Source organism: Ptychodera flava, chromosome 3 (assembly GCF_041260155.1).
Source record: "Ptychodera flava strain L36383 chromosome 3, AS_Pfla_20210202, whole genome shotgun sequence".
Lineage (NCBI taxonomy): Eukaryota > Metazoa > Hemichordata > Enteropneusta > Ptychoderidae > Ptychodera > Ptychodera flava.
Window position 1 is genome coordinate 40,302,825 of NC_091930.1, and position 27,374 is coordinate 40,330,198.

At 37.0% G+C, this 27,374-nt stretch overlaps 1 protein-coding gene across 1 annotated transcript; it reads left to right on the plus strand.

Annotated features, from left to right (window-relative positions):
* The first annotated feature begins 1,810 nt into the window (after nucleotides 1–1,810).
* LOC139126514 (protein mono-ADP-ribosyltransferase PARP14-like) lies at nucleotides 1,811–14,523 on the plus strand. Its single transcript, XM_070692568.1, has 12 exons — nucleotides 1,811–2,032; nucleotides 2,526–2,649; nucleotides 5,758–5,892; nucleotides 6,185–6,250; nucleotides 7,275–7,444; nucleotides 7,834–8,030; nucleotides 8,386–8,573; nucleotides 8,727–8,804; nucleotides 9,383–9,746; nucleotides 10,064–10,212; nucleotides 10,639–10,816; nucleotides 11,495–14,523. The coding sequence occupies exons 6-12, from the start codon at nucleotides 8,006–8,008 to the stop codon at nucleotides 11,779–11,781; spliced, it is 1,269 nt and encodes a 422-aa protein (XP_070548669.1). The 5' UTR covers nucleotides 1,811–2,032; nucleotides 2,526–2,649; nucleotides 5,758–5,892; nucleotides 6,185–6,250; nucleotides 7,275–7,444; nucleotides 7,834–8,005; the 3' UTR covers nucleotides 11,782–14,523.
* The last annotated feature ends 12,851 nt before the right edge of the window (nucleotides 14,524–27,374 follow it).

Here is a 27,374-nt window from a genome sequence, read left to right on the forward strand (position 1 = left end):
ATTATGAACTGTGCACCATAGATATGCGAACACTTTCAAGTATTAGAGTTAAAACGATTTTACATGTGTACACATGAATTACATAATTAATATCCAATTCCCCTCAAATTATCAATAAAATTTGGACTTACACCATGTTACCAGCCGGTAGGGTAAACCAGACAGCAACTCCGCCCATTCAGAAAGCGTAAACACTTTGGTAACAACAATAGTGAAATCGATGTATGTCAACCAAAAGCTTTGCATGTAGTTAGAGTGAACAATCAATGGTATCAAGTGAATAGACGTTTTGTAACTATATGAAATATTAAGTATGCTTCTAAAGGTTATAATTTTCAATATTCAATCATGAACAGAAGTTTCTAAACCAAGGCAACTAAAGCAACTTTGATCAGCATCGAATTTCCCGCTGTTCTCAAAAGTAATTTCGCGCTATTTTGGATGCATAGAGTCGTATTCAGGCATTGATCTATTGCCATATTTAGTTCACCTTTCAGCTCTCAATCGTTTACCAGACGGTTTACAATATAATAACACTTTCAAAAGTGTCTAACTTAATAATCACATTCTATCAAAAGGTTCCCTATTTTGTCCTCAACTTGAAAATACGTTCTTACGTAAGGATACGCATATGAGACACATTTGGAATAATGTTTTTACAATTCTTTTTGTGATGTATAACGGAAAGGGCTAACTTTAAAGCACTTAGACTAAGAATGTTTTCGTCATCTTAGTTTTTCGAAAAATAGGAAAATTCCCCTTTTACAGCTAAGAAAGGGATGGCAGTGATTTTAATGCTATATCGTTAAAAGTTAAGCATTTGGCAAAAATTCAATATTTTAATTTTCAGAAGCATACCACCTTACAATGTTTTAAGGTAATATGCGCCTCGAAAGTGTAACACTTACACTTTCATCAAACTTTCCTCAAATAAATCTTAAACCCTCTTTTAATCAAATCAAGAAACACAAACCATGACTTATCTTGCAAAGGTTGGTACTAGAGGAGCAAACTATGTAACATTTACCAGTATTTGAAATTCAAACTGGCCGCCATCTCTGTGTTAACTCAATAGGGAAAATAATTTAAACGATATTAACGCGGTGATAATTCTTACTCCAAGGGTTTTCGTATGAGCTACCACAAGTGATAGATAAAAAAAATTACACTAATTTCTGAACATCTCTCCCCTAGGCACATTCTACTTTATGAATTTAAACCCACTGAAGTTCTAATCTTTTTATCATCTTATATTTCTAGACGGACGTCATAGTTAACACCACCGGGAAGAACATGGATTTGCAAAGTGGAGGTGGAGTGTCGCAGGCGATCTCACGAGAAGGCGGTGTGGAGATACAGAGAGAAATCGGCCGCAAAATGAAGCAAGGAGGCACTCCTGGCGTCGGACAACTCCTTGAAACTGGCGGTGGAAATTTGAAATGTAAAGGGATATACCATGTATTCTGCGGTCCCTGGACTATAGGAGAGAATGGCTCGGAAAAGGTAAGGTGAAAGAAAGAGAGGGTGTTCCATAGTGCAATGGTGAATATACAGGAAAAAACAGATGAAGACAGCGACATCATCAACAAAGCAATTGTCTGTTTTGTTATATTTTTATTCTGTGATAAAGTCTGACTTATCATGACTGCCATGTCCAATAGCTGTTACAAAAAGGTCGTCGTAATTTTTTTGTGATTTTTATATTTCTCGTTAGCACCCACAACGTGGGTAGATTTCTTGATCTTATCTACCCTTTCGGAAGTGTAACGTCTTGATAAGGACTGTGATTTTCTTATTATTTTACTAATAGGTTGTGCGTCATATAATGAGAGAGTCATTCAAGATGGCCTGCAAGAAAAGTATGAAATCCATAACGTTTCCAGCCATTGGTACCGGCGGGCATGGATACCCCAGGGAAAGAGTGGCCGATGTCATGGTAGAGGAAGCACTGAACTTCAGCAAGAGTTATCCACATAGTTCTTTGTCAGATATATACTTTATTGTGTACGATAAGGACAATCTTGCTATTCAGGTGAGAGCAAATTTCAACTGTCATTAGCAGCTGCCTTTAAAATTATCTTTGATAGTATAAGCAACACATTATTCTAGCCTAATTTTACAACTTTTCAGGTAGAACAAAAAGAGTATATATGTACATCTTAGGATGTCTGTGTACATACACGTCTAGACAATAAATAAAGGGCGGGAATGAACCGAAATGTTTCCACTGGATACATAGGCACTTTACGTTGTCTGCAATAATACAATCAGGAATTTACTGAATTTACTAACACACGCCCTATGTTTTTAATTGACGGTATATTTCTTATGTTCTTCTCTATTGTACAGACGACTTCAGACACCTAAATTACAACCATATGTGTGTGTGAGAGAGAGAGAGAGAGAGAGAGGAGAGAGAGAGGAGAGAGAGAGAGAGAGAGAAGAGAGAGAGAGAGAGAGTTGGGAAAATTGAATAATTTAGGAGTGGCAATTTATATGACATCATTTTATTCCTGTCTTCACAGGCTTTTCAAGACAGGTTTGAAAGGCACCTGCCACATTCGAAAGATCATCTGCAGCCAAGAGTCCTTCATAGTAATTTTGAAGGTCACCTAGATCATTTCTCTGATAGGGAACACAGAAACAAACGTTGGTCTATTTACTTAATTACTTTATAAACATATCCTCATTCCTTTCTTCGATAATCCATATTTTAAAAAGCTACCGCTTCCTTCCTTCCCTTACTTATTCATTTATATATATTAATGTAAACAGATGTCCTCGTGGGATATTACAGTACTTGATGCGGAAAGCAGAGCGATATAAATAATATCACAAATTACTTCAAGTACAAAATAAATCTATCTTAAATCTATGATTTAAGTTATTTACAGGCTTCCTTCGATCGTCAGACAAACGAAAATGTCTGTAGCCAAAGCACTCACTTTTATATGGTTGCGACATACCATTATGTTGTGCTTCTAGGTGGTATTGAAATTCGATAAATAATATTAGTTTTGGTGGTGACATTTTGATACCAACTCACAGCGTTTGTTTAACAACGTATATTTGTCGGTATTGATAATGTGTTGCTTTTCTAATATTCAAAGATTACACCGCTTTCTTTTGTTTGAGTATCTCGATGCTCTGTCAATAATTGACCAAGAGACAAAAAAAACTGTGAAATTCCGTGCTATTCTCGTAATTTCTCACAGAACGATTGCATGTGATTTGCGAAGCACTTCTTAAAGGTGCGATCAGTGATGCCGATGTAAACCTTCTCCTTCTTAATTTCCGTCGACACTTTCACTAGGCAAAATGCTTGATATACAACAATATACACACATATACTTATTCTCTATATTTGTCAATCTACGTATACTAATAAATGCACAAGTACAGTTTACACGTTGTATGCAAAGATCTGCGTTACGTATACCCTTGTTCTTTATAGATATACACTACATATATCAATGTCTTAATATGTCCCATATACGTAATGTATACAACTAATTGTGTGCTACATAGACATAAATACACGTAATATACTGAACGTATATCAATCATTTTGCTCAGTGTTTGGTTTTGTAAACGACTCTTACAGTCACGTTTAAAGGGACATGGATTTGTCCGGCACTTGCAACTAGCTGGCCGATCTTAACGCTGGCCTCTGGTGATAAACTCTTGTCATGCGATTTGATTACACCAGCAATATTCTTCATGCAGCTGTAACTCACTTTAGTTGTGATTCTATCGAAGATCTTGTGAAGTTTAGACCACATTGGTAATTTTTTATCAACAAATTCTTGCCGATATTGGTTTCCACGTTTAAATGAAAGTGGGTTGACCCATGCAATGTTACCTTTCCTGTTATTCCTTCCCATCGCTGATTGGTTGGTCTTGAGAGTCGTCGGTGTAACCACTCAACTTCAACGCTGTGTTGTAGTGACCTTTGTATTTATGAAAGGAGCACCTATCACAGGATATTGCTAAGATGCGTTTGCTTATTGCATCCGGGACGTGCTTAATCATAGATGGCGGGTGATTAAACTGCCTATGGACGTAGATTGTTTGGTCGTTTGCTTTACGATACGAAAAGAACTTGCCGTCATTCAGAGCAAATGTATCAAAGGAGAGTGCATTTTCGGGTTTGTCTCAATTAGTGACCTTTTGATAAATGCCACGAAATACCTTCGTGATTTTCCTTTTTCATAATTTTGGCCTTTTTTCGAGCGGCGTGTATTTCTACCATACCAAGCCCGTCATCCTGGTTTACACCAATTTGATGTTTACCACACTTCTTGGCAAGTATGCTTAGCATATACAGACCACTAATTCGCATATTCCAGCACCGTTGAAGTTCCCCATCGCTATATCGAATGAATGCATATTCTCTTTTTAACCAGGGTGTTATGTCGTCAAAGAGAAGGGTCTTTCTCGAGTGCATTATGAATCAACCACTTCAACAGAAATCGAAGTGTATTCCCTTGCAAAATTAAGCTATTTGCGTAAGAGATCTTCCGAGATAGATGGATGGATGTTGAGTCAGACAATATGATATGTAATAAATCAACATTTGACTTACTCCGTATTCCTTCAAACAAATAAATAACAGCTAAAGAATTTCTCTATTCGTTCATACCAGTGCATGATGTTATATCACTGTAATTTCGTCAAGTATTTTTTTACTTACTTTCCCACCTATATATATATATATATATATATATATATATATATATATATATATATATATATATATATATATATATATGTGTGTGTGTGTGTGTGTGTGTGTGTGTGTGTGTGTGTGTGTGTGTGTGTGTGTGTATATATGTATATATATAACTAGAAATGTGTTATGTTTTTCAATTTAGTTTCTAATATATATATATATATATATATATATATATATATATATATATATATATAATATACATATATATATATATATATATATATATATATAAACACAAATTACTTCAGGCACAAAGTAATATCTTAATACAGAAGTGAAAAGATTAAGACTACACTCTTTGGGCTTAAGTTATTTTTATAATGATCTGCTTTTAGCATCGACCACTGTAATTTCCCACGAGGAGATCTATCTATCAATCTATCTGTCATCAATCAATCAATCAATCAATCAATCAATCTATCTATCTACCTATCTATCTATCTACCTATCTATCTATCTATCTATCTATCTATCTATCTATCTATCTATCTATCTATCTATCTATCTATCTATCTATCTATCTATCTATCTATTTATGTGTCTGTCTGTCTTTCTGTATATATATATATATATATATATATATATATATATATATATATATATATATATATATATATTCAATCATTGCTTCATCATTCAAACAAGGTTTATTTTCCTTCATCAACGGTACCTCAAAGGATATCTATATCCTGGTAAAAAGCCTGCACTTACATTAATTTGCTATTGTATGAGGATGTGCTCCTGTATTAAGTTATTACCTTTGAAAATGGTCTCTTGTGAGGATACCATGTTGCGTGTATTTAGGAAAAGCACGTGTTGATGCATGACATTTCACGTTCATTGTTCATGATGGGATTCTGAACAGACATCGAAAATGTAAATGCTGATTGCCGATTGATTTCCATCGGCTAGTTCTGCTGTCGGAGGTATATGTGTGAAAAGACTTGAAAACTTTGACATGGATATGAAACGTTGTATAATTGTGGTCCTCGTAAAATGTATTTAGTCTTTTATTTCAACAGAGCTATACCAAGCATCAAATAGTGACCTCAGCATGACAATAGGGCACATCAATGTTGAACTCGTCCAAGGAAATATTTGTTGGCAATCAGCGGACGTAATGGTGAACTGCACTGACAACCATTTGACGTATGACAGTACGTGATCCCAGCCACACTGTACTCATCAACCTTTACTCAATTAGATATTGTTGCATGTTTTACAAATTGCTTCTTTCGTACACTCTTTGTATGCATATAAAGAAGAGCATATAAATCAAACATTCCTTGCAATTTTTACATTTCCAAATAACTTCCAAATATGCAAACTTCAAGATGTATAACGAGATACTAGGCTTGAGGTCTTCATCTCCTTAATTTAACTTTGCCCCTTTAATTTGAACATGAGAAATCGGTGACGACAAATTTCGTTTCATCTGTATCTTCTCAGGCGGTGTTTCTAAAGCAATCGTAGAAGCAGCAGGCCAAGAAGTGAAAGACGAACTCGGCGAATATCGTATGTATGCCCTTAACCTCTTGTTCAGACTGTAGTTTGGAAAAGGATTTGATGTTGAGACTTTTTTTTTTCCTTTCTTCAATAATTTATGACCTATGACACTTATACTTCTGTACGTTTGGTTGACGGAGTGATAGATCGGAATTATGTGTTTAAGTGTTCGCTAAATTCAAACGCAAGATACACACATTCATGTCTCATCTGATCTGTGAGTATTTCTAGCTTACAATTGATATACGTGTTTATACTAAAAGAGCTTATTCGGTAAGTCGGAAGCCTCTTTATTTAAGTATTGCTGTGTGTCATATGGATGTAGGTAGGTAGGTAGGTGAGCATTCGTGCTCGATTACGGTAATATGTGTGTGCTTGCTTGCGAGCGTGCATGCATGCGAACATGTGTCTGTGCATGTGCATGCTTGACTGCATGCGTACATGCATGAGAGCGTGATTTTTTGAGAGCGAGTGTATGTATGTATGTATGTATGTATGTATGTATGTATGTATGTATGTATGTATGTATGTATGTATGTATGTATGTATGTATGTATGTATGTATGTATGTATGTATGTATGTATGTAGTACGTACGTACGTACGATGTCTAGGTCCAATTGCAAAACCTTGAGAACCGCTGCACATTTAACCTATGTATTGGTGTATAGATGTATGGTATATGTGATTATAATAACGTTATCACTTTCAAATGTATCGTAATGAGCAGCAAAAGTTTAAACGTGGTGAAAATCTCAATAACAGTGCATTAGAATTTTACATTTTGTAATACTTGAACTGAAATGGAAAGGCCAAGCAAATGATAAGTTGTTTTTTTAAATATTACCGCTAGATGAACTATAGAATATTGTTTACATTAATTCCATGCAAAACAACATTTTAAGGGGACAAGTTTATCTTGGTGTAGTTTAATTGCATTTAATGTTGATATACCAGGCGGCATCGTGTGTATGAGTCCAATCAAACAGTTGCCAAACATTACATACTTTGCCTCACTCCAATTAATGTTTCAGCAACACAACCGAACGGTAGTGTGGTGATGACCAGTGCTGGCAGACTGAATTGCCGGAAAATAATACATCTTGTACCAGATCCCGGCAAATGAAAGATAGTATACAAGCTGTTTTGAAACTTGCTGATACTCACAAGTTCTCTACAATTGTCATGCCAGCGGTCGGTACAGGTAGGGCAAGCTATATTGCTTTTGGTAGTGCTACATAGAAATCATGTTAACAATCTTAACTTTTGCATGCTCTGAACAGGTTTCAATGGTTGTATCTATTGTGTCACTGTGATATTTCATAACGGACGATAAGCATGTATGGAAAGGCCAACACAACTGTCAAATTGCTCATGGCTACCTCATCATTGGATAGATCAAATTACAATGCACAATGACAACCGTTACTTGTTGTGTAACTTTTCAATGTCGTTCAGGATCAATAAACAGCTTTTAACATTTGCATTATTCGGCATATAGTCATGCCTTTGGAAATAAATATACTGCAAAATAATTCTTGGTCTAATGTTTAGACCAAGAATGTTGAGCATAATTTTTGAACGACCATACAGGTTTGCTTGAGGAGAATCCCAGGGACATTGCAAAGAAAATATTTAAAAGTATTAGGGATTCGCCCACACTGGTCACTGTTAACAAAGTCCAAATAGTTATCTACAAACAAGATATGATGGGCGTATTCAAGAACGCCATGGAGGAATTTGTAAACCCACAGTAAAGAGATTCATGAAGAGGAACATAAGTGGGATGAGTGAGTCTTTTATTTGATGATATTATTGTTTACGATAAAGGCTGTTATTGTTTACATTTGAATTCTAGTCAAGACCGAAATTCACTCGTGAATAATTACTAGACTGTCTGACTAGCACATGCTGATTTAATATGCTGAATACAGTGTAATTCGACATGCTCTCGGGCGTAGAACAAAAATTGCAATAGACATGCAAAATAGAAATAATGGTAGACTCATCAAAACTTAATTGTACTACTTACGCGTGTTCCTCGATCCATTTGGTGAGAGCCAATGTTTTCTGAGTAATCATTTCATTGATGATCTGACTTTCATAGTTATAGCACCCTAATATTTCACATTTTTCTTATAACAGAGAGATTTGTCACCGGCAAAAAGGGAAACATGGCTCCAAAGTTACGGCAGAGAAAAGCCAATACACAAGAAGAAAGTCAGCAATCGTTGCCAGTGGTGTGGTTTGACATCTTCTCTAATTCTGAGGATGATATAAAGTCCGCGATTGTCAAGTTGAACAAATATGTTGAAAGAGAAATCATCGTAAAGGTAAATCTGTGTGGCCATTGTATGTGATATACTCGCATGCCAAAATGTTATTACTTTTTCTGTTTTTGTATAAATTTTTATAGCAAGTCAAATATGGGAAGAGTGCCTTACTTGATATATTGTTGTTAATTTTGTGTTTTTCATTGTCTTCAGATAGTTGAAGACAATGACGTTGGTAATCTAACAGATGATGAAGTCACGAAACTAGAAAATTTGGCTGAATCTCTACATGTAAGAAATAATTTTTTTTATTAGTTGTAAGTTATGTTATGAGGAAATTCATCACTTTTGCAAAGAGAACAAAATGTGTATCTTCCCCTTTGTGTGATTTAATTGATGTCCTTGTAAAGATCGCAATTATATTCAACACGATTGGAACTAATTTGGGATAATTGGATGGTGAAGTAATGTCGATTCAGGCTGCAAATGTAACCTCATCTGCTTTTCTTTTCAAGTTACACACTTGTTTTTATGAGTTATTTGTAATATCGCAACATTCAGCTATAGGGCACCTAACATTTTTCAGAAATTTGAAAAATATAACGATCCAATTATCCCAAATTAGTTTCAATCGTGTTATTCGTATGTTTCATGTCTCTGTCTCGAGAAAAACAAAATAACGTTCAAATCTCTCGGCCCAGCCAATAATGTATTCAAAGACCTCTTTAATTGCACATTGCTGGCTAGAAGATAAATTGTGTTTTACTTCATTCGTCTGCTATGGCTTTTGCTACTTAAAATAGTTCTCTCTATTGCCTTCTCTAGTCCATAATGTAAGTCTGAAATGTTCATCTTGTCAATACATGTAGGCAAGGGTAGAAGAAATCATCACGGGTCATGTTTGTCGACTAAGATTGCACGGAACGCCAGAAGCCGTCATGAAACTCAACGACAAAGTAACGGAGTTTCTCAAGCGCGTTCAAGAAGAGCACAGGCGGGAGGCTGCAGCAACGGCGCTGGCAAAGAACGTAGCTTGGCTGTACTGGAACCTGGATGGCTTTGAAGAGTACGAAGATGAAGTTGCTGGTTACATCGAACAGGAGTACCAAGCTGGCAATTGGGATGTAGTCTTCGAATTAGATGAATCTTCATACAAAGTCTGTTTTGATTCCATGTCAGAGATCGACTTGTCAGATGAGTCCAAAGTTCCTGTTAGAAGAGATTTAAAAGAAGGTCGGTTTTCAAAATTATAACCTTCGATTTATCACATGGTATGAATACAAAACACTGAATATGTTTAGTATGCGTTAACCTTTTTTCCAATTCTGAAGAGCTGCAACTCATTAAAAACTCTAAACCAATCTGAATTTCAAATAAAGGCCTCATAGAGCTTGAAAGAACATCTTGTTTGAAAAGCTCATCTGTATACAACTAAAAACTGCGTGTTAAGCTGTTTTGGCTTTTGAGTGAGTAAGGGCTTTCCTCTTTGTTAGAATGTAGCATTGCAAGCTGTTGAGTCTTAAGCTTTTGCAAATATGTTGTCATCACAGGCGGCATTTCGCTTCCAAAGCACTGGACAACCATGAATGATTATGAGGATGTGAAGGAAGTGTCCCTCAACAGATCGAGTGAAGAATACAACAGAATAACAGATAAATTCAAGATATCCATGTCACCAGGAAAGTCAGAAATTGTTGAGGTAATGAAAACATAAAGCACATGCACACAAACGAAAAAAGGAATATGTATGTATGTATGTATGTATGTATGTATGTATGTATGTATGTATGTATGTATGTATGTATGTATGTATGTATGTATGTATGTATGTATGTATGTATGTATGTATGTATGTATGTATGTATGTATGTATGTATGTATGTATGTATGTACGTGTAACTGTGTATTTATGCATGTGTGTATGTTTTTGTTGTTTCATATGGAACAACTGGCCGAAAATTCCTCTTGTCGCAAATTACCGTCACGCTTTGGCCTTATAACGCTTCTTCAGCTTTAATTCGTGCTTGTAATGAGAACAAACATGGTTTCGTAACAATGTTGCAAAGTGTACATTTTTCTATTTATTCCATCACATGAAAATAACTCATTCACTTTCTCTTGACAGGTACAACGAATTCAGAATAAGCAATTATACCGACAAGTCATGCTTAAGAAGCAGGCTATGAAACATAAGAGCAAACCTGGAGTCGTCATAGAAAGAAATCTCTACCATGGGACATCATTAGACTCATGTGCTAAAATAAACGCACAAGGTTTTAATAGAAACTTCGCGGGAAAACATGGTAGGTTTAATAACTTCTTAACGATATGAGGGAGCGCCAAAAATGTACTCATCGAATCATCTTTCTTGCATAATGAAGAAGATGTAAAGTGTCTTTGGAACATCATATCATTTGAACAACATACAAAACTGCTGTAACTCTACGTCGTTTCACCGTTATAAATTATACCGCAGACTGCACTCATATTTACTGCCTATTTACTTTATATCATCCACTTATTACTTGCGAAGGAGAATTAAAATTTAAGTGATACGCGATACACAGAAAGGTAAAAGAGGAAAAGTGTGAAAATTTTATGATCCTAAATCGAGAAGTCAAAACGAATTGTACACTCTTCTTTGCGGATGATGGCGCGCAAACAATTGAATGCATAGATGTCTTGCATTCTGATAACTCAACAACGCTCGGTGCTATTCTCTCGCTAGGCTTGCAGTGGTAATATTCTCCAAATGACATATATTTTTGTTTGTCTTGTGTATACGTAGTACTTTATGTGCACTCAGTCTTACCATGTTTGACTGTGTACATTTTTTCATACTTTCCGACCCAATACGTCGAGAAAACTGTGACATCTTGCATAAACTAATTGTGCATGAATATTTCTGAGACAATTTTACGCATTTGCGAATGATGCCAACTTTTGGCGATTCATTCATGTTCACTGTTCTCCGCTTTCAGCCGCTGTGTACGGACGAGGGTGTTACTTCGCCCTCGACGCCTACTATTCTTCCTCGGCCACGTATTCACCGCCCGACACTAACGGTCACAAGTACATGTACGTCTGTAAAGTCCTGACGGGCGAATACACCAAGGGAAAACAGGAGATGCTGGTTCCTCCATCTAAGGATCCAAACAATACTACCGATTATTTCGACTGCGTCGTGGATGACACTGCAAACCCAACCATATTTGTCATTTTCAACGATGCTATGGCCTATCCGGAATATCTAATCACGTTTAAATGAGTTGTTTTAATGTTTGCACTTATTACAACTGACGGGAGCTCTTAACCTTTTTTGTAATGATTATTTCCATTTTCTCATAGCCAGACTAATCGGGACTTTCTGCTGTGTTGCAGGGAAAGGTAGTCGGTATCTTATCATGGTACATATAAAAGAAAATCAGCAAACGAACAATAGGTTTCTTCTAATAGATCTCGCGCTTGTCTGCTGTTGATCATCGCGACTGGCGATTTTATAGCTCACATCAGTTACCTTCAGTGATCTGAGACGGCACTTGGATACATATAAAAGGATTTGACAGTTGATAATACCAATAAACAAGCCAGAGATCTAATCGCTTCGGCATTTAGACTTTGACCAGTGCGAAATAATGGAATGTCAGGCCACTGAAATTATCAATGTCAGCAACCTTTTTGTTTATGAATTGAGGTCGAGACAACCTTTAGACCATTACAGCCCCTAAAATCACTAGCCTGAGGTGGCAGGTCGTCGTGTTTTAATCGATATCATCTGTCGCTTATTCAGTAAACGTTAGCTAAATACTAAGCAGTGGCATGTTCATATTGGAGCATTCACTTTGACCTGTACCACAGCCGCCATGCCAGGTCGCTCGGCCAATAAAAGAAGGCAGCACAAAATACGTTTTGCTCTACGTCATGTCCCCACGCGGCCGAGCGTTCTAATTTGATATGAAGCGGTCTCGTGATAATCTTTATCAGTTTTAGAATCATTATAGCAATTTTGTAGCTCATATGTAACTCTCACTATTCGATGAGAAATGGAATTTTCCACCAACTATCATTATACAATGACAGGTGGTACGTTACAGCATTAACATGGGAGAAATATATCATTTGTTAAAGTGGTCAAGCCATATGCCATACAGGAGTTAACCTTTTATCCCCATACCAATAAAAATTATTTCTACCTCACCTCATTTGAATTGCAACACTTTAAACACTTGACTTTTTTAAAGAACCAAAAAATTTCGGTGAAAATGTTACGGATTGATGCACTTTAGGTAGACAAGTTGAAATCTAGCTAAACATAAAGTACTGCATTGTTGTAGCATCGATAACAGAATTCACTGATATAACGCTGGTTGATAGACTTTGAACAATTATTTGGTTTATTTTCATTGTTGTGTCAACAAAATTTGTCTTACACAGTACCTTTCAACTTCGACAGCTCTTCTTGACACTGGTCCTAAATGATGCGTACACTATCCAAGCGAAACAGTACGGTAATAAGGCCTTAAAAATTCACTGGCTTTGTACTGAAAGAAGAAAAGACTGAATTTCAAAGTTTTGTCGTGGTCAACGAAAAGAAGCCATGGAAGTCTTTTTAGAACCAGTTGGCCTGAAGGGTATTTAAGATTTGTTTTAACAGTTATCTTGTATAAACGTCTGAATCAAGGTTTATAATTTTCGGACAGCACTGTAATTTTTTCTTCTGATAAAATCGATAAAAAGTTTGTAAGATATAACAGTTATCTTGTATAAAACTTCTGAATCAAGGAGTATATTTTCGGACAGCAATATATTTTTTTTCTTCTGATAGAATCGATTAAAAAGTGTATAATATATAAAACGTACCTGTACGATTGACATGATATGAGTTCGTCATGTATAAACATTTGTCGAAATCGACGTGTTCAAGCTTACTGAAAATGATTTCAGATGAGCAAAATGACAAAAGTATAAAGATTTACTATGTGTCATATCTGATAAAAGTTCCAAAAGATATTGCTTATGATAATTCCTCACAGTGTTAACATCATGACAGCTTTTCCCTCGCACAGATCTAGATGTTGCCGAATATGACTATCAGAGTGAATAATCACAACTGGCCATGTCTACTAATTAGCTTAGTTACCTCTCTGCTATCACACTGGTGACACCAAAAAGTCAAAGGTTAGCTTTCATGTTAGATTGGCAACCCATCCTACCTTTCTAGCTGATATTCTCTAAATATACTTAAAGTATTTTCACTATTGAAAAAATAATTTTCCTTACCCAGAAAATCAAATTCGATCGTGGGTCCGCGTTACAAAGCGCAAGGTATACATCATGTCAGCAAAATTTATGGCGATCAAGTTTAGCGAAACTCAAAGTGAGAGCAATGGTGACGTGAGAAATCGGATCTTAGCTCTTTTTTATTCACACTTCCTCAACATTGTGATTTGTCGAATCCTACAAATTTGCTTCATAGAGATTTTCAATACACTTGTCCGGCGACCGAGTCAGCATGGTGGTGCCTCCCCTGCACAGACAAACGAAGCTTACAATAGGAAGTCAGTATATTGTTGACAATGTGTAAATCTTACTCAGTTCATAGGATTTAAAAGCAGTCAGTTTTCTATAGCGTCTCAAACGAAACTCTATAGTAGTGTAACTGCTTTTTTGGTTTAATCTATAAGTTATTTACTGGCAACAAGATGTCTGACATTAACCTCTTATCAGTACAAAGGACAAGACGCCACACAAATTGTTAGAACAGCCACTTTGACCAACAAGGTACACGCTTCGGGATAGGTGTCAAAACATCCAGCTGATCAAACATTTGTGGGAAAAACACATCGATAACGGTAGAATTAGTGGATTTTTTATCTTACAAACCAGGCCAGTTTCTGTCTAGGGGCCTGATACTCATTGCAGTGACAATTACAAGTATCAAATCCCAAATTTATGTAAATTGTATCTTTAATTAAAAAACACATGGTACCGCCAGATTGTTGAATAAGTTAAAAAAAATAATAAAAACAAAAAAAGGTTTAAGTTTGCGTTGGGAAAGTTTTAACAAAACTCTTGTTTTTCCTCGTCATATTTACGTTATCAATGCCGTACACTCGGGTCACAGCCTACAAAACAAATATAAAATTATCATGTAATTCTCAAATAACGTATTTCTTTTTGTATTGTAATATGCCTTCCTTGATCTATACTATGTTCTGTTCAAACTCGTAGTATAAAGGACTGAAACAAATAAAAAATAAGGTTGGTAAATATCAGTCAACTGACAACTGACTCTTCTAGTAAAAATCTGCCTGCCTTATTTCGTCACCTTTGAAAAGATAGCGATACACCGTCTATCGATGACTTTGATCAATATATTATACCTTTGGTCACATAACTCGTGACAGGTATCACCATTGTAAGGTTGTGATTTTATCATTGTACCTTGGCCGACCTCCTTATGTTTAAAGTTTTTTGAACTCTACTTGCCTGACTTCGCAGGTGTCACAGAATCTAGAGCAATGTAAGTAACATTCATCAAAATATGTCTAGACTAAGTTACGCCTCCGTATTTAATACCCATAGTTCGAGTGTGTAATATTGCGAAGGTTAAACAATGCATTGCGATGAAGTACCTGAACAAAAACATTAAGTTAGGTTTAATATTAGCAAAACTTATCTTTAGTTAGCAGGACAACAGCTACCTGAGTTGATAGACACATTGATTGATTGTCATTTGCATTGCTATACTTCAATTGTAAATAAAATAAGTTGCTTACGACCTCTTAAATTTGGAAGCAGGGCTAATCAATTGTTGCTGGACTTCAAAATTACGTTTGCATGTCATCGTCACTATTAACTCTGGAAACAACGTCCATAACATTTGATTCACGACTATTTTGAGTAACAGATGCTATTATACTGGGGTCTAACGTAAAAAATTACGCATTCACGCTTATCGTAGAGATATATTAAAATTAACAGATGTCCTCGTTCGAAATTACAGTGCTCGATGCTAAAGCAGAGTGTTATAAATAATAACGACACAAATTGCTACAAGTACGAAACAATTTAGTTACTTAAGTTTTATACATCCTGCGATCATCAGACTACTTACACCCTCAAACTGTTTGTGTCTTTATAGGGTTGGGGCTTGCCATTGTATTATAGTTCTAGGTGATGTTGAAATTCGATAAATAATGTTTGTTTTGGTGACGAGACTTTGAAACCAATTCAGATCGTATGTTTAACAGCGTAGAGTTGCCAGCATTGATAATGTGCAGCTTTTCCAACAGACAGAGATTACATTGCTTGCTTATGCTACAGTAAATTGATGCTCTGTCAATAATTGACCATGATACATCAAAGCCGCGGTTCTTCTTCATGAGAGACCAAATGAACTTTGAATGTTCATTACTGTTCTCGTAATTTTTACGGAACGATTGTGTGTGATTAGCAAAGCGTGTTTTGAAAGTGTTACCAGTGAGGCCAAGGTAAACCTCCGTACTGATACTTGTTGAGATTTTGGTCTTATAAATGACACTGTGAGCTTGACAGTCGTCTTTCAATGGACACGAAGACATCACTGCTTTCGCAGACTGCTAGGCCATCTTTACGTTAGTTTTCGGCTATTACACTCTAATTGTGTGATTTTATTTTGCCGTATTATACATTCAACAGCAGATCATTTGAAAATGTGTTTCTAAGAAGATCTTGTGTAGCTCAGACTCGATTGGGAAGAATTGATCGACAAGTCGAAGACATTTAGAAAGCTTTATTTTTAAATTAAAAAACTTGTCCTCGAGGGCTGCCATTTTGTCTATCATAAGTATGGCACATGCGAGCGTAGATGACGATTAACTGGACCGTCACAATCCGGGGTTCAACTTAAAGCAGTAGACAAACAATGCAAACTAGATTAAAACTCAAGCATGGACACTCCGTACAGTCGTTGCGACAAACATCATCGCACTCAAGAATTGCAGCATGCAGACCAGGTCCGCTCCCATTGGAGAGACTGGACCTGTGTCCTTAATGCATTTTTCAAAGCACAAGGTAACCCTAACAGATAGATAGATAATCCATTAGCTTTGCGAAAGATATGCATACAGCCCTAACATGTGTAACATGTTTTAATGTCATCCTTGAAAATATAATTCTAAACAATAATAAAAATATTCGCATTGAGCAATCGCGCGAGGCTAATAATGGAGTGGGGTGGGGTGTCTAAGTACGGTCAAACGGACACAAAGTTCGATACTGTGTGAACTCGTTGTAATGGCCTTCACAGGATATGGTGCATGCCAGTCTGTATGGCTGTCACAGTTTTAATCCTCTTGACCGAGTTCGATACTTTTCTTCTCATTAGACATGCCCATTTATATGAGGGCACCAGATGCGGGGTCTCATTCTCTCTCTCTCTCTCTCTCTCTCTCTCTCTCTCTCTCTCTCTCTCTCTCTCTCTCTCTCTCTCTCTCTCTCTCTCTCAGACACACAATCGTGTCATTTACCAAACTATAGATTTGTTAAAATGATTACTTGTTTTATGTACTCTAAATGAAGTAATGATACGAACAACACATCGACAGACATAGCGATACTTTTGATGTACGCCTTAACTAATGATAGGGAAATTGTGTGCTACACATTCTATTTATAAAAGTGTCTCCAACCGAGTGACGTTGGATATTGTAGCTGCCTTGTTTAATAACAAGTATCTGAGCATCACTATGTTTATCCAATTCATGCTTACTTCAACCACAGTATGTATTCTCGGTCCACTTACACTTCTTGTGCCTGCAATTTTTTGTTTTCGTTTCAAAGGTAAATAAATAAATAAATAAATAAATAAATAAATAAATAATAAATAAATAAATAAATAACACTTTACATTTTTTTGCAACATGTGAAACACCTGCTGCTGCTAAGTTATTTTTCACAAACAATAACATGCAATCAACTTTTCTTATTTAAGCAATAATGTAACCCCTCCCGGACCATAGTAGACGAATGCAAACTTTACACGACATAATATACGGGGCGAAGCCGAGTACATTATGGAGTGCAATATTTGGCAGTGCGAACGATGCGACATGAAAAAGGCATGCTTTCAGTTGCAAATGCTAAATTTTTGCAATAGGTAAACTTTCAAACTTTCCGTGTCAATGCAGCTTTCAACGTTTCCCGCGAGATGGCGATACGACAGTTGTTTGCCCGTCAAACAACCCGTCACTGTTGTTTGTAATACTGTGTACACGTGTGGAATTTTCCCTGTATCTGACCTTATGCCGATTTCTTTCTCACTCTCTTCATTTCGTACCAAGTAGGGTCAACCGGACGAAATCTGACAGTCATGACAACGGATGATTTCATGGTCATGGTTATACAGTTGTTTTATTCCATGCCCGATCAATTAACGTTACTACGTTACCTTTCGCTGGCAAAATCGAACCATGTATGTAAGAAAGAGTAGAACATGCGAGCCTAAAACTGTCTTGTATGGAGTAAATGTCCTAAAGAGTGGGGAAGCATACGGAAAATTTCTACCCATGACCGGCGGCACCCAGAAGTTTGATGATGAAATTCTTTAAGTTATTACATTCCCGCAAAACTGGCTTGAATCGTTTATTTTCCAGTGATGACGTTACATGTGTCCTATTAAACCTTGGAATTTGCGGATAGTTCGGCAGATAAGTATTACGGTTACCGTCATCTTTTAGGCAATACGTCACCGGATATCGTGTCGAGGCTCAAAGTCTTCAAAGATAACACCGTTTATTTCTTATACAAGCGAAGTCACTGTCAGGTATTGTCCCTTCTCCTAAGTCAAGTGCTTTGTATTCGTAAAGACACCTCCTATGTACTATCTGTACAGAGGTTATTTATATACTCATACTATCTGTAGATTGGTTATTGATATACAATTATCATCTTATCATCTGATACTGACGTGCTTATGGCCTATACTGATAATAATGACAAACACCATAGACACCAAACAATTAATTGTTTGATTTATCACATTCCTTATCGCTATTGTCTGATTACTCATGGTCCGTATCGCTATCGTGCATCGTTCACAATGTCAAACCTGATCATTAACCTTTATGCAGAATTGACGTCAAAGTGTATGACCTCTTTAAACGGGAAGATACAGGACAGTGGCGCAAATACTGGGCGGGAGTTTTTGAATTCTCATAGCTCCGCTTTCACCGTATGATAAATTTGAATAATCATGACGGGCACTTTCGTGACAGGACATATGCAAAGAGGGGTCAAATGGTCGTACAGGGAACACACTTTGAAACATATGCGTTCTCCGACAAACAACGGAACATTTTTTAAAGTTTATTTTCGACTCAAGTTTGGTCGCTAGTTATTCACTGGCATCATATGCAAGATTCAGTGACAATGAACGCCTATAATATAGCAAAATTATTTGATTCTGGGACTAAACAGTGCACGTCTGTTCAATAGCGTCGCTTTTCTACATTTGCATAGATTTACGATAATCCGGCTTTTATAGGGGGAGTTCCTGTTTAACGTAAGATATACGGATCCCCTATTACCCTTAAGATTGAAGACGGTGATAAATTCTGCGTCGTATGGAAAATGTATCTCCTAGCTCTGAAATAATTATAGCATTTTGGGGATATTCACCATGAGGTACTGGATGTTTTCAAAAGCTTTCACTTGCTGGTGAACAATTTAAAGCCATTTTTAATAGCAACGGATTGTCAACGAAACATGGCAGCGGCAGTCAAACAAGACATGCGGTCCACTTTGGCGGCACAAACAAGACATACGGCCCAATAAATAAGCTAGAGGCGCTTAAATTTAGCTGTAATGATGCTAAGTTGTTATTTTATCATTGAATGGTGTGCAAAAGGTTGTCATTTTCATTACGAATGAATGGAAGCGAAGTACTAAGGACCTTGTCAAGTATGCTGCCACTGAAGTCCCAGCGGGCTGTACCATTATTTTATAGGGGTGGCCGATAGTTGTGAGGGGCTGAATACGCGTGTTAATGGAAGAGTGGGACTGGCAGTACTGCGCTTGTGGCAGTAGTGGTTGTTTCAACTCAGATATTGGAATCGATTTTGAGTATTTTAGGCATTGGTTTTATTGTTTGGATTATCCCTAAGTTAACAATGGGTTGCTATAAATTGACAGTTAATATCACACCATTAGTTGTCCTCAAACGACCTTAATAACATCGATGACGACCAATGGCTACCCAGCCCTCTCTTCTGAAACTGTTCTCGTTCAAGGCTGAAGCAATGTGATTGGGGGGAAATGATTGCAAATGTTTAAATTTATTTATTCATACAATACAGAGTAAACCATTACTTTAAAGTGCGGAATTCTGACCAAGATCACAAAAATGGATTCAGAATGGTCAACATAACATTCTTGACTATGACATGAATACACAGCCCCTTTTAACCAAATTTTAAATTTCCTGCAAAGAGAGAATTAGGCGCTAAGATGCCAAAGAAATGCATTAAAATTAGCGATCTTGGGGTTTTCTTCGTTGCATTTTGTATATCTCTGAAAGTTTACGGCCATAAGCCAAATTAGGTGTCACGGTCCGAACTCAAGCACCAAGCAAATAATTGAATACCTTTTTCAGTTCAGAACGCCCTAAAGTACAGCCCAATCATTTTAATGATGGCTTCGGATGATTTTTGACAAAGACTCGTTACCAAAAATATATGAGTAAAAACCTTTCATAATCATTACAAAATGTTCGTAAGCTAGAGTTAGCTCAAAATGGTAACAACAATGTCGTTTAAAGGCAGAGCATCCCTTTAAAAAGGACGCCAAGGTATGGCGGCGTTCATGTGTAAGTGGACACCAAACAGGCAACACGCAGGCACACGCTCCAGAAAATGTCACTTTTTAGTTTTCCCCGCCGCACAAACACAGACAGACTGCCAAGCGGTCAGCGTGAAGTTGCTGCCGATCGAACTTTGTGGTTATATTCAAAGTCTAACACGACTATTTTTTAGGAAATTCGAGCGTTTATGGTGGGGAATCGATGACAGTTGGCGATTTGAACCGACTGTCAATCAAAAGCTTGCTTAAACTCTTTTTGCAGGATTAGCAAAATGTGACAAAAGGTTGAGATCAGTTTGTGTAATTAATGTTATAGAAATCAAACATCATACTGGCCATGTGTTTGACTGGGAGGAGAACACCACTAATTCGAGAACCTGGGATTCAAAAGTGCGGCTTTAAGTAGATATCGGAACCGCATAAAGTTTCAATAGTATAATGCTATGATCGATAATGATACATGACAATAGTGAAAAAGGGGTTATATTAATAATGTTGAAATCAATTTAAAGAGGCACTCCCACTTGGTAACATTTTTAAAACACATTTTTTTAATGCCAACGGTCGATATTTGACATGGCGACTGCGCGCGGATCGCGAGATATCGATAAAAACATGTCCTCAAAAAAGTTAAAAGTTTGAATTCCGGTGGCCCACCTGAATTCAGCTTCCGAACATAGAACGTTCGGCACTGGGGCCATTGTCAACTAAGCTATGGAGTACGAGTCTACGCTGACGCTGCTGTACGCCACAGCAGTACCACTCGCGTCGGTGAGCGGTCATGTCCCATGGGAGAAAGCCGAGTCCTACTGACTCGGCAAAAAAACGAAAAACAAAGTTTGCTGATTCCACCAGAATTCGCATAGGTGACTAGCACAGATAGGTGCGGTTGATACATAGTATGCATAGTGGCCGCCGCGTGGTATGCGCGCATACCACACGCGGCGGCCGCTATGTATCGAACCACGCGTAACTGTGTGGCAGACGACAAAATGTAGTCATCAGAGGCAACTAATATTTTACACGTAAAAACTGATATCTATGTGGTATTTTAAAAAAATTTAATACAACTAATTGAGAATAATGAAAACGACAAAAACTAAGGAGAAGTTTTAAAAAAGAATTACCAGAGGTAAAGGCATTGATAATGATGTATATAAAGTCATCGTAGTAGGAGGTAAATTAATTGCATCATTCGAACGTTTTTGGACTCCTTAGAATATCGTCAATCAGCACAACAACACACTTTTGGGGGATTTCGGGTCATAACCAGAAACGATGTAAAACTTCGGGATGTGAAAAATACGCTCGGGAAATGATATGTTTTTATCGATATCTCGCGATCCGCGCGGAGTCGCCACGTAAAATATCGACCGTTGGCATTAAAAAATGTTTTTTAAAAATGTTACCAGTGGGAGTGCCTCTTTAAGAGAAAGGGAGTACTGAGAGCACAGTAAGGGGAAAAAGAGGTTCTCTGTGATCCGGACGGGATGTGGTAATTGTGAATAACAGATACGGGATAATTGTTTGTCTGGCCGGGTTACATAGCTTGATGGACCTTTTAAAGCAAAGAACACTTTATCTTGGCGATTTCGAATTTATACTAGATGCCTTGATTATTTCAATAATGCTACATGCCTTCTAGGTAAGTCAAAACAGCTAACAGTAAACTCTAGATAATCCCGATCGATGTCGTAGGTAGTGTGTACTGTAAAGAAGCACACTTGTTAATGCTAATGTAGCCCGCACATGCAAACGATTACAGCGTTTCCAAAAGACACATTGTATCAGAAATGCTTCTTTGTCTGATACGAATCCATGCTGTTTGGAAAGAAAAAAGGAAAATTTCAAAATTCACTTGGGACTACCAACTTACAGAGCTGCCTGTCTTGATTAGATTACTAATCATTCATACTTGTACATACTCTGATTATGTATGCATTCAATGACGCTCGCTCAGAAAGAAAACTTTTGCAGGGACAGGACAGTCATTTCGATTCAGGCCATGTATACTTTTCTCGCATATCTTCACGTTTTCATTTTAAAGATATGCTCAACTCATATTATTAGAAATAACGGGCGACGCGTTGGCCATAAACGTTAATTTATGGGCAAGGGCGAGAGGAAAGCCAAAAATGAACGGGCGAGGCTTGCCGAGCCCGTTAATTTAGCGTTTCCTCGAGCCCGCGCCCATAAATAAACGTTAATGGTCAGTGCGGAGTCTGTTATTTCAATATATTATCAACGAACTCCGAAAAACCGTCAAAATTTACGAAAATTTCCCGTTAGAACGACAACGGGGCCCCAGAACCTGTCTGGGGGGTGGGGGGGGGGTGGATTTATTTTGCCGACGTCAAAAAGTGGTGACCCCCCTATTCCAAATTTGAAAACAGGGTGACCCCCCCTATTCCAAATTTCGAAAACAGGGTGACCCCCCGGCGCGCGACATATGTATGTTTATGTTTGCATTTATTTTTTCCAAATCTTGTCAATATCGCTGAAAATGATATTTTTCTGAACTAATTTACGATGTTCTTTGACCCACGGATTATATATATATATATATATATATATATATATATATATATATATATATATATATATATATATATATATATATATTACATTTTACATATATATTTATATTTTAAATAGTCATTCTATTCTCTGTTTTAATGAAATTGTTAACATGTCAGTTGTAAAATAATCGCAATCATACCAATCCATAATCCAATAACACTAGGTCAAAATTTGTAAGACAATAGTTGTAAACATAGACACAAAACAGCACAGAACAGACAGTAAATAGACGGTACAAACAAAGTCTGGCCAAAAGACCAAGAAGTGATGTCAGGTGTTTCGAAAATAGTAAGCGCATCCTGCCCCACATGTGGCACCCGCCATATATCAATCTGTAAGTCAGATAGGTAGTGGTCACTAACTAAGGCCCAATGTCACCGATGCCATCAGTGATCATTTGTCGAAGAGAGATATTGTATTTATCTACCAGCTTGCGATACCTGCCAAAAAAGCGTTTGAATGTAGAGACAAGTCTTGCCCTGGTGTAACCTTGATTTAACAGTTTGTAAGAGAGATGGCCATGTCTCTCTACAAAATCACCATATGAACTGCATGCTCTTGCATATCGTATAAGCTGGGAAATGTATACCCCATAAGCAGGTGAGAGTGGAATATTACTGATGAGGTGTGGAAAATTAATTATACTAAAGTTGAAATCATCTCTCTTGTCATATAGCCTAGTAGAAAGGGACCATTTGAGTCAAATCAAGTAAAATGTCCAGATATGAAGCAGAAGAGGCCGTTTCTGTAGTTTTCTTTAATCGGAATAGGAATTCAAAGTGTCAAAGTGTCAATCTTAAAGTTTGAATACAGTACATTTTGAATGAGCTGTATTTTGAATGAGCTGTGAATGTATTTACACTTTCTATGCTTAACCAGATGTCCTGAACTGTTGTACAGAAATGGATGTCAATCATTAATATCAAAAGGAAAAAGCAGTGAATCAAAAACTTTGATGGGTGTTAAGACTTGCCAACCATCCAATTAATCTCCTGAGGAGCATAGAGAGCTTTTTTAGCCAAATCTGATGTGTACAGTGTCTGAGAGGACCTTTTCTTGTAACATTGAAACCATAAAAGCACAGCTAATAATGACAAAAACTGTTATTTTGTTCATAAAAAGCATCTTTCTACAGAAAACCTGTGACACAAAGGAAAATAATTGCATCAATGAGAAGGAAAGATATCTTGTCATTGTTCTATCTCTAAAATAAGTCACTGTATCAAATATATATTGTGAATATTTGTGCCTGTTGCTTTCTCATACTGAATTCTCATCAGAGAACAGAAAAGTATCAGGAATTTGTCATCCTTTTCATATGAAATGCAGATTTCATAATGTACACTTTCACTTTGCAAACCTCACGTTATCTCAGATTTATTAAGGTATGGCGTCCGAAGGGCGCGCCGAAAAATATGAAACATCCTGATATCTCTGATATATATGCCTTGTATATTAAAGTCATGCACCTGAAGGGCATGCTGAAAATGTCTGATATATTAAAGTAATGAGCTTGAAGAGCACGCTGAATATTGAACATACAGATATCTCTGATGTATGTATGCTTGATATGTTAAAGTTGGGCGTGCTGAAAAATGTGACTGATTATTAAAGTTACACGCCCGAAGGGCGCAACGAAAAATACAACTGAATGATGAAATTTGTGGCTGACACTAGCATTTTAGGCAATGATGAGCCTGTGTCAAAATACAAAAACGCACTGAACCCCCCATTGGGCATTTCAAAAACGTGGTGACCCCCCTATACCAAAGTCAAAAACAGGGTGACCCCCCCATGAATCCACCGCCCCCCCCCCCAGGCTGAAGAAACTGACCAGTCCCTTATCCTTATAACTGGTTGTTCTATCTAGCAGATATAGTAGCGTCTCGATCTTCAATTGTGTAGTTTCTTTAGAGAACTCGAGAGTCAGGGTTAGAGTACAATCACTTCAGTTAGTGAACTCTGACGATCGTTATCGTGACAATCTCTGACGTGCAGCAAAGACACACATGTTCGAGAAGCAATTGGTTGCGAAAATTCATATTTTTGGAACGCCCCATCATTGCATCCTTGTTAGCCAAGAAGTTCATATTAATACCTGAACATGACTATTAAACTACACTAAGATGCCACAGTGGCCTCATTCGCTTCGTCACCTATCGCTTATGCTGATATTGAAAATATCAACAACCTGTTTTTGACTTACCATATTAAATATGGACGATGTTAGTACTTTCTTCATTGTTTTATAAAAAGTATGAGACAGGTCTATGTCAGAAAACTGATATTACAGTGTTCGTTGCGGCCTATGCACCCTGTTTCCAGTCTTGAATTTAACCTTTGTGCATAGCCTTTATCCGAATAAAAGGAAAATATTACACACGTCACGCCAGTTCATATGCTAATCTAACATAAATTCAACAGAGGGCAATCTTCTCACAGACTGATACTTCTTCGATGGTGTTGATCAGAAATCGTCTGGCAAAGTACAACGTCCGTTGAAAGATACAATAATATGATAGCATTCCCCGAGTACATATGCGCAATAAACTTCACCTTTTGACTAAAATTCAGTACAAAACATATCGCTTCGATAAAACCGATCTCTCCTCCTGACTAACAGGCATTCAGCTCGGCATACTCTTTTGGCTCTTTCTTTGGCGCCCTCGCTGGTAGAGTAGAATAATTTTCACTATATTTGGTTGCTCTTTTACAGGACAAGGTAACGTTACAGTTATCAATAATCAATGAAGATCGAATTTTTAAGAGTAGTATGACGGTAATTCTCTTGTCACACATATACACATTGAAGTGATTTGAGATCATTGCTTCTATAATCATTATTCTTACTGCAAATGCTGATTTTCGTATTCACATTATCCATATTTTCTGACGGTAAGCTGTCACCAGTAATGCATACGACCTCGTACTTTCATTCGGGATGTGTGATCTTGAAGCGCCCTTTTTAAGTGAAAGTCATAAAATCGAAAGATCTAAGAATAGTTGTATGATAGAAACTCAAAAACTTGTCCAGACATAGCCACAGATATGTGCTCTTTGAAAATTAAGTATGTTATGTATCAGGGATGTTGTTGGTAGTGAGTAATTACCAAGGCAACCATCAGTGTGTTTTCAGTTACACATGTACTCTATGAGCCAGGCCCCAATTATGGTCAATTGGTACTATTTGGGGCAAGCAGAGGGCAATCTCACACTTTATATATTTTTGAAAGTTGAAACTCTGAATTTTTCTGAAAAGTTTTGGTAGCTTAGTAATGGGTGAAAACCGTTGCCATAGAACAAACATCTGAATTATTTAGAAAGTACATTGTATACAAAAGTGAATATCCTGCTTTATGAAAATGTTCATACCAAAATTGATAACATAAATAGGATACTTTCACTCAAGATGTGACCTTAAAGTCAAGGTCAGGCGTACATGATCAAGTCAAAGTTCAAAACATGGAAAGTTTACATTTCAGGTGGCTATGCACAGAAATAGTGTCTCTTTTGTTGTGCACTTTTTGACATTTTCAAGCAAGGTGCACTCTTGTCAGCAAAGATGCACTCTTGTCTTTGATAAACGATACATGTGGCTTCTACCGGTATTAAATTTGACCACATTGTCTGATGCTCTTTTCAAACCAAGGTCAAGGTCAATGAAAGAACAAGGTTAAACATAGAATAAAATGGTGATTTCTATGGTGTTACGTATATGTTTTTACACGGAAAGAGTATTTTATGGTACTAGTTTGTATTAAACATCATAATTATCAATGATAAGCAATATCAACAAGCTTACATTTAGCTAAGAGCCTATACAGCTATTAGCTATAGCTATACGTATTGGCCAATAATGTATATCTACAGAATTTTCATACTACTGTAAACGAACATGCGTCATTTTAATGTTTTTTTCGAACGTTTACGTAAATGCAAAATCATTAGTGACATGACATCTGAACTTTAACGTGACGATTTGAACAACGTACTGAGCCCAAGTACTTATACCTTTATATGCGTGGCCCGCACCTGATCTAACAAAGAAATAGACCAGTCAGAAATAAGTTTTTAATGCTGCTGGACATCAGCCGTAAATATATCAACTATAGATAACAAAATGAAATGTGTCTGATAGAGCTAATAATAAAACTACTGTTTTGAACCGATTGATCAAAAGTAAATAGCACTAAATCAGAGTTCGCGTTTACGCAAAAATCGTGCGTATTTACGCATTGAAATTGACTCTCTACGCATTTTTTTCATCGTTATGCGTTTTCTATACGCAAAGGATAACACCGAAAGCACTCCCCACGACTGTGCTTTGGCGACAACATGACAAAATTTGTTGCAACACCATTTCTGTCAATCACTCATTTTGTGTGGAAAGTTTCGGATTCTCTGGGCGTTGTCTGAAAAATCGGCATCGTAGTCCACACGTTA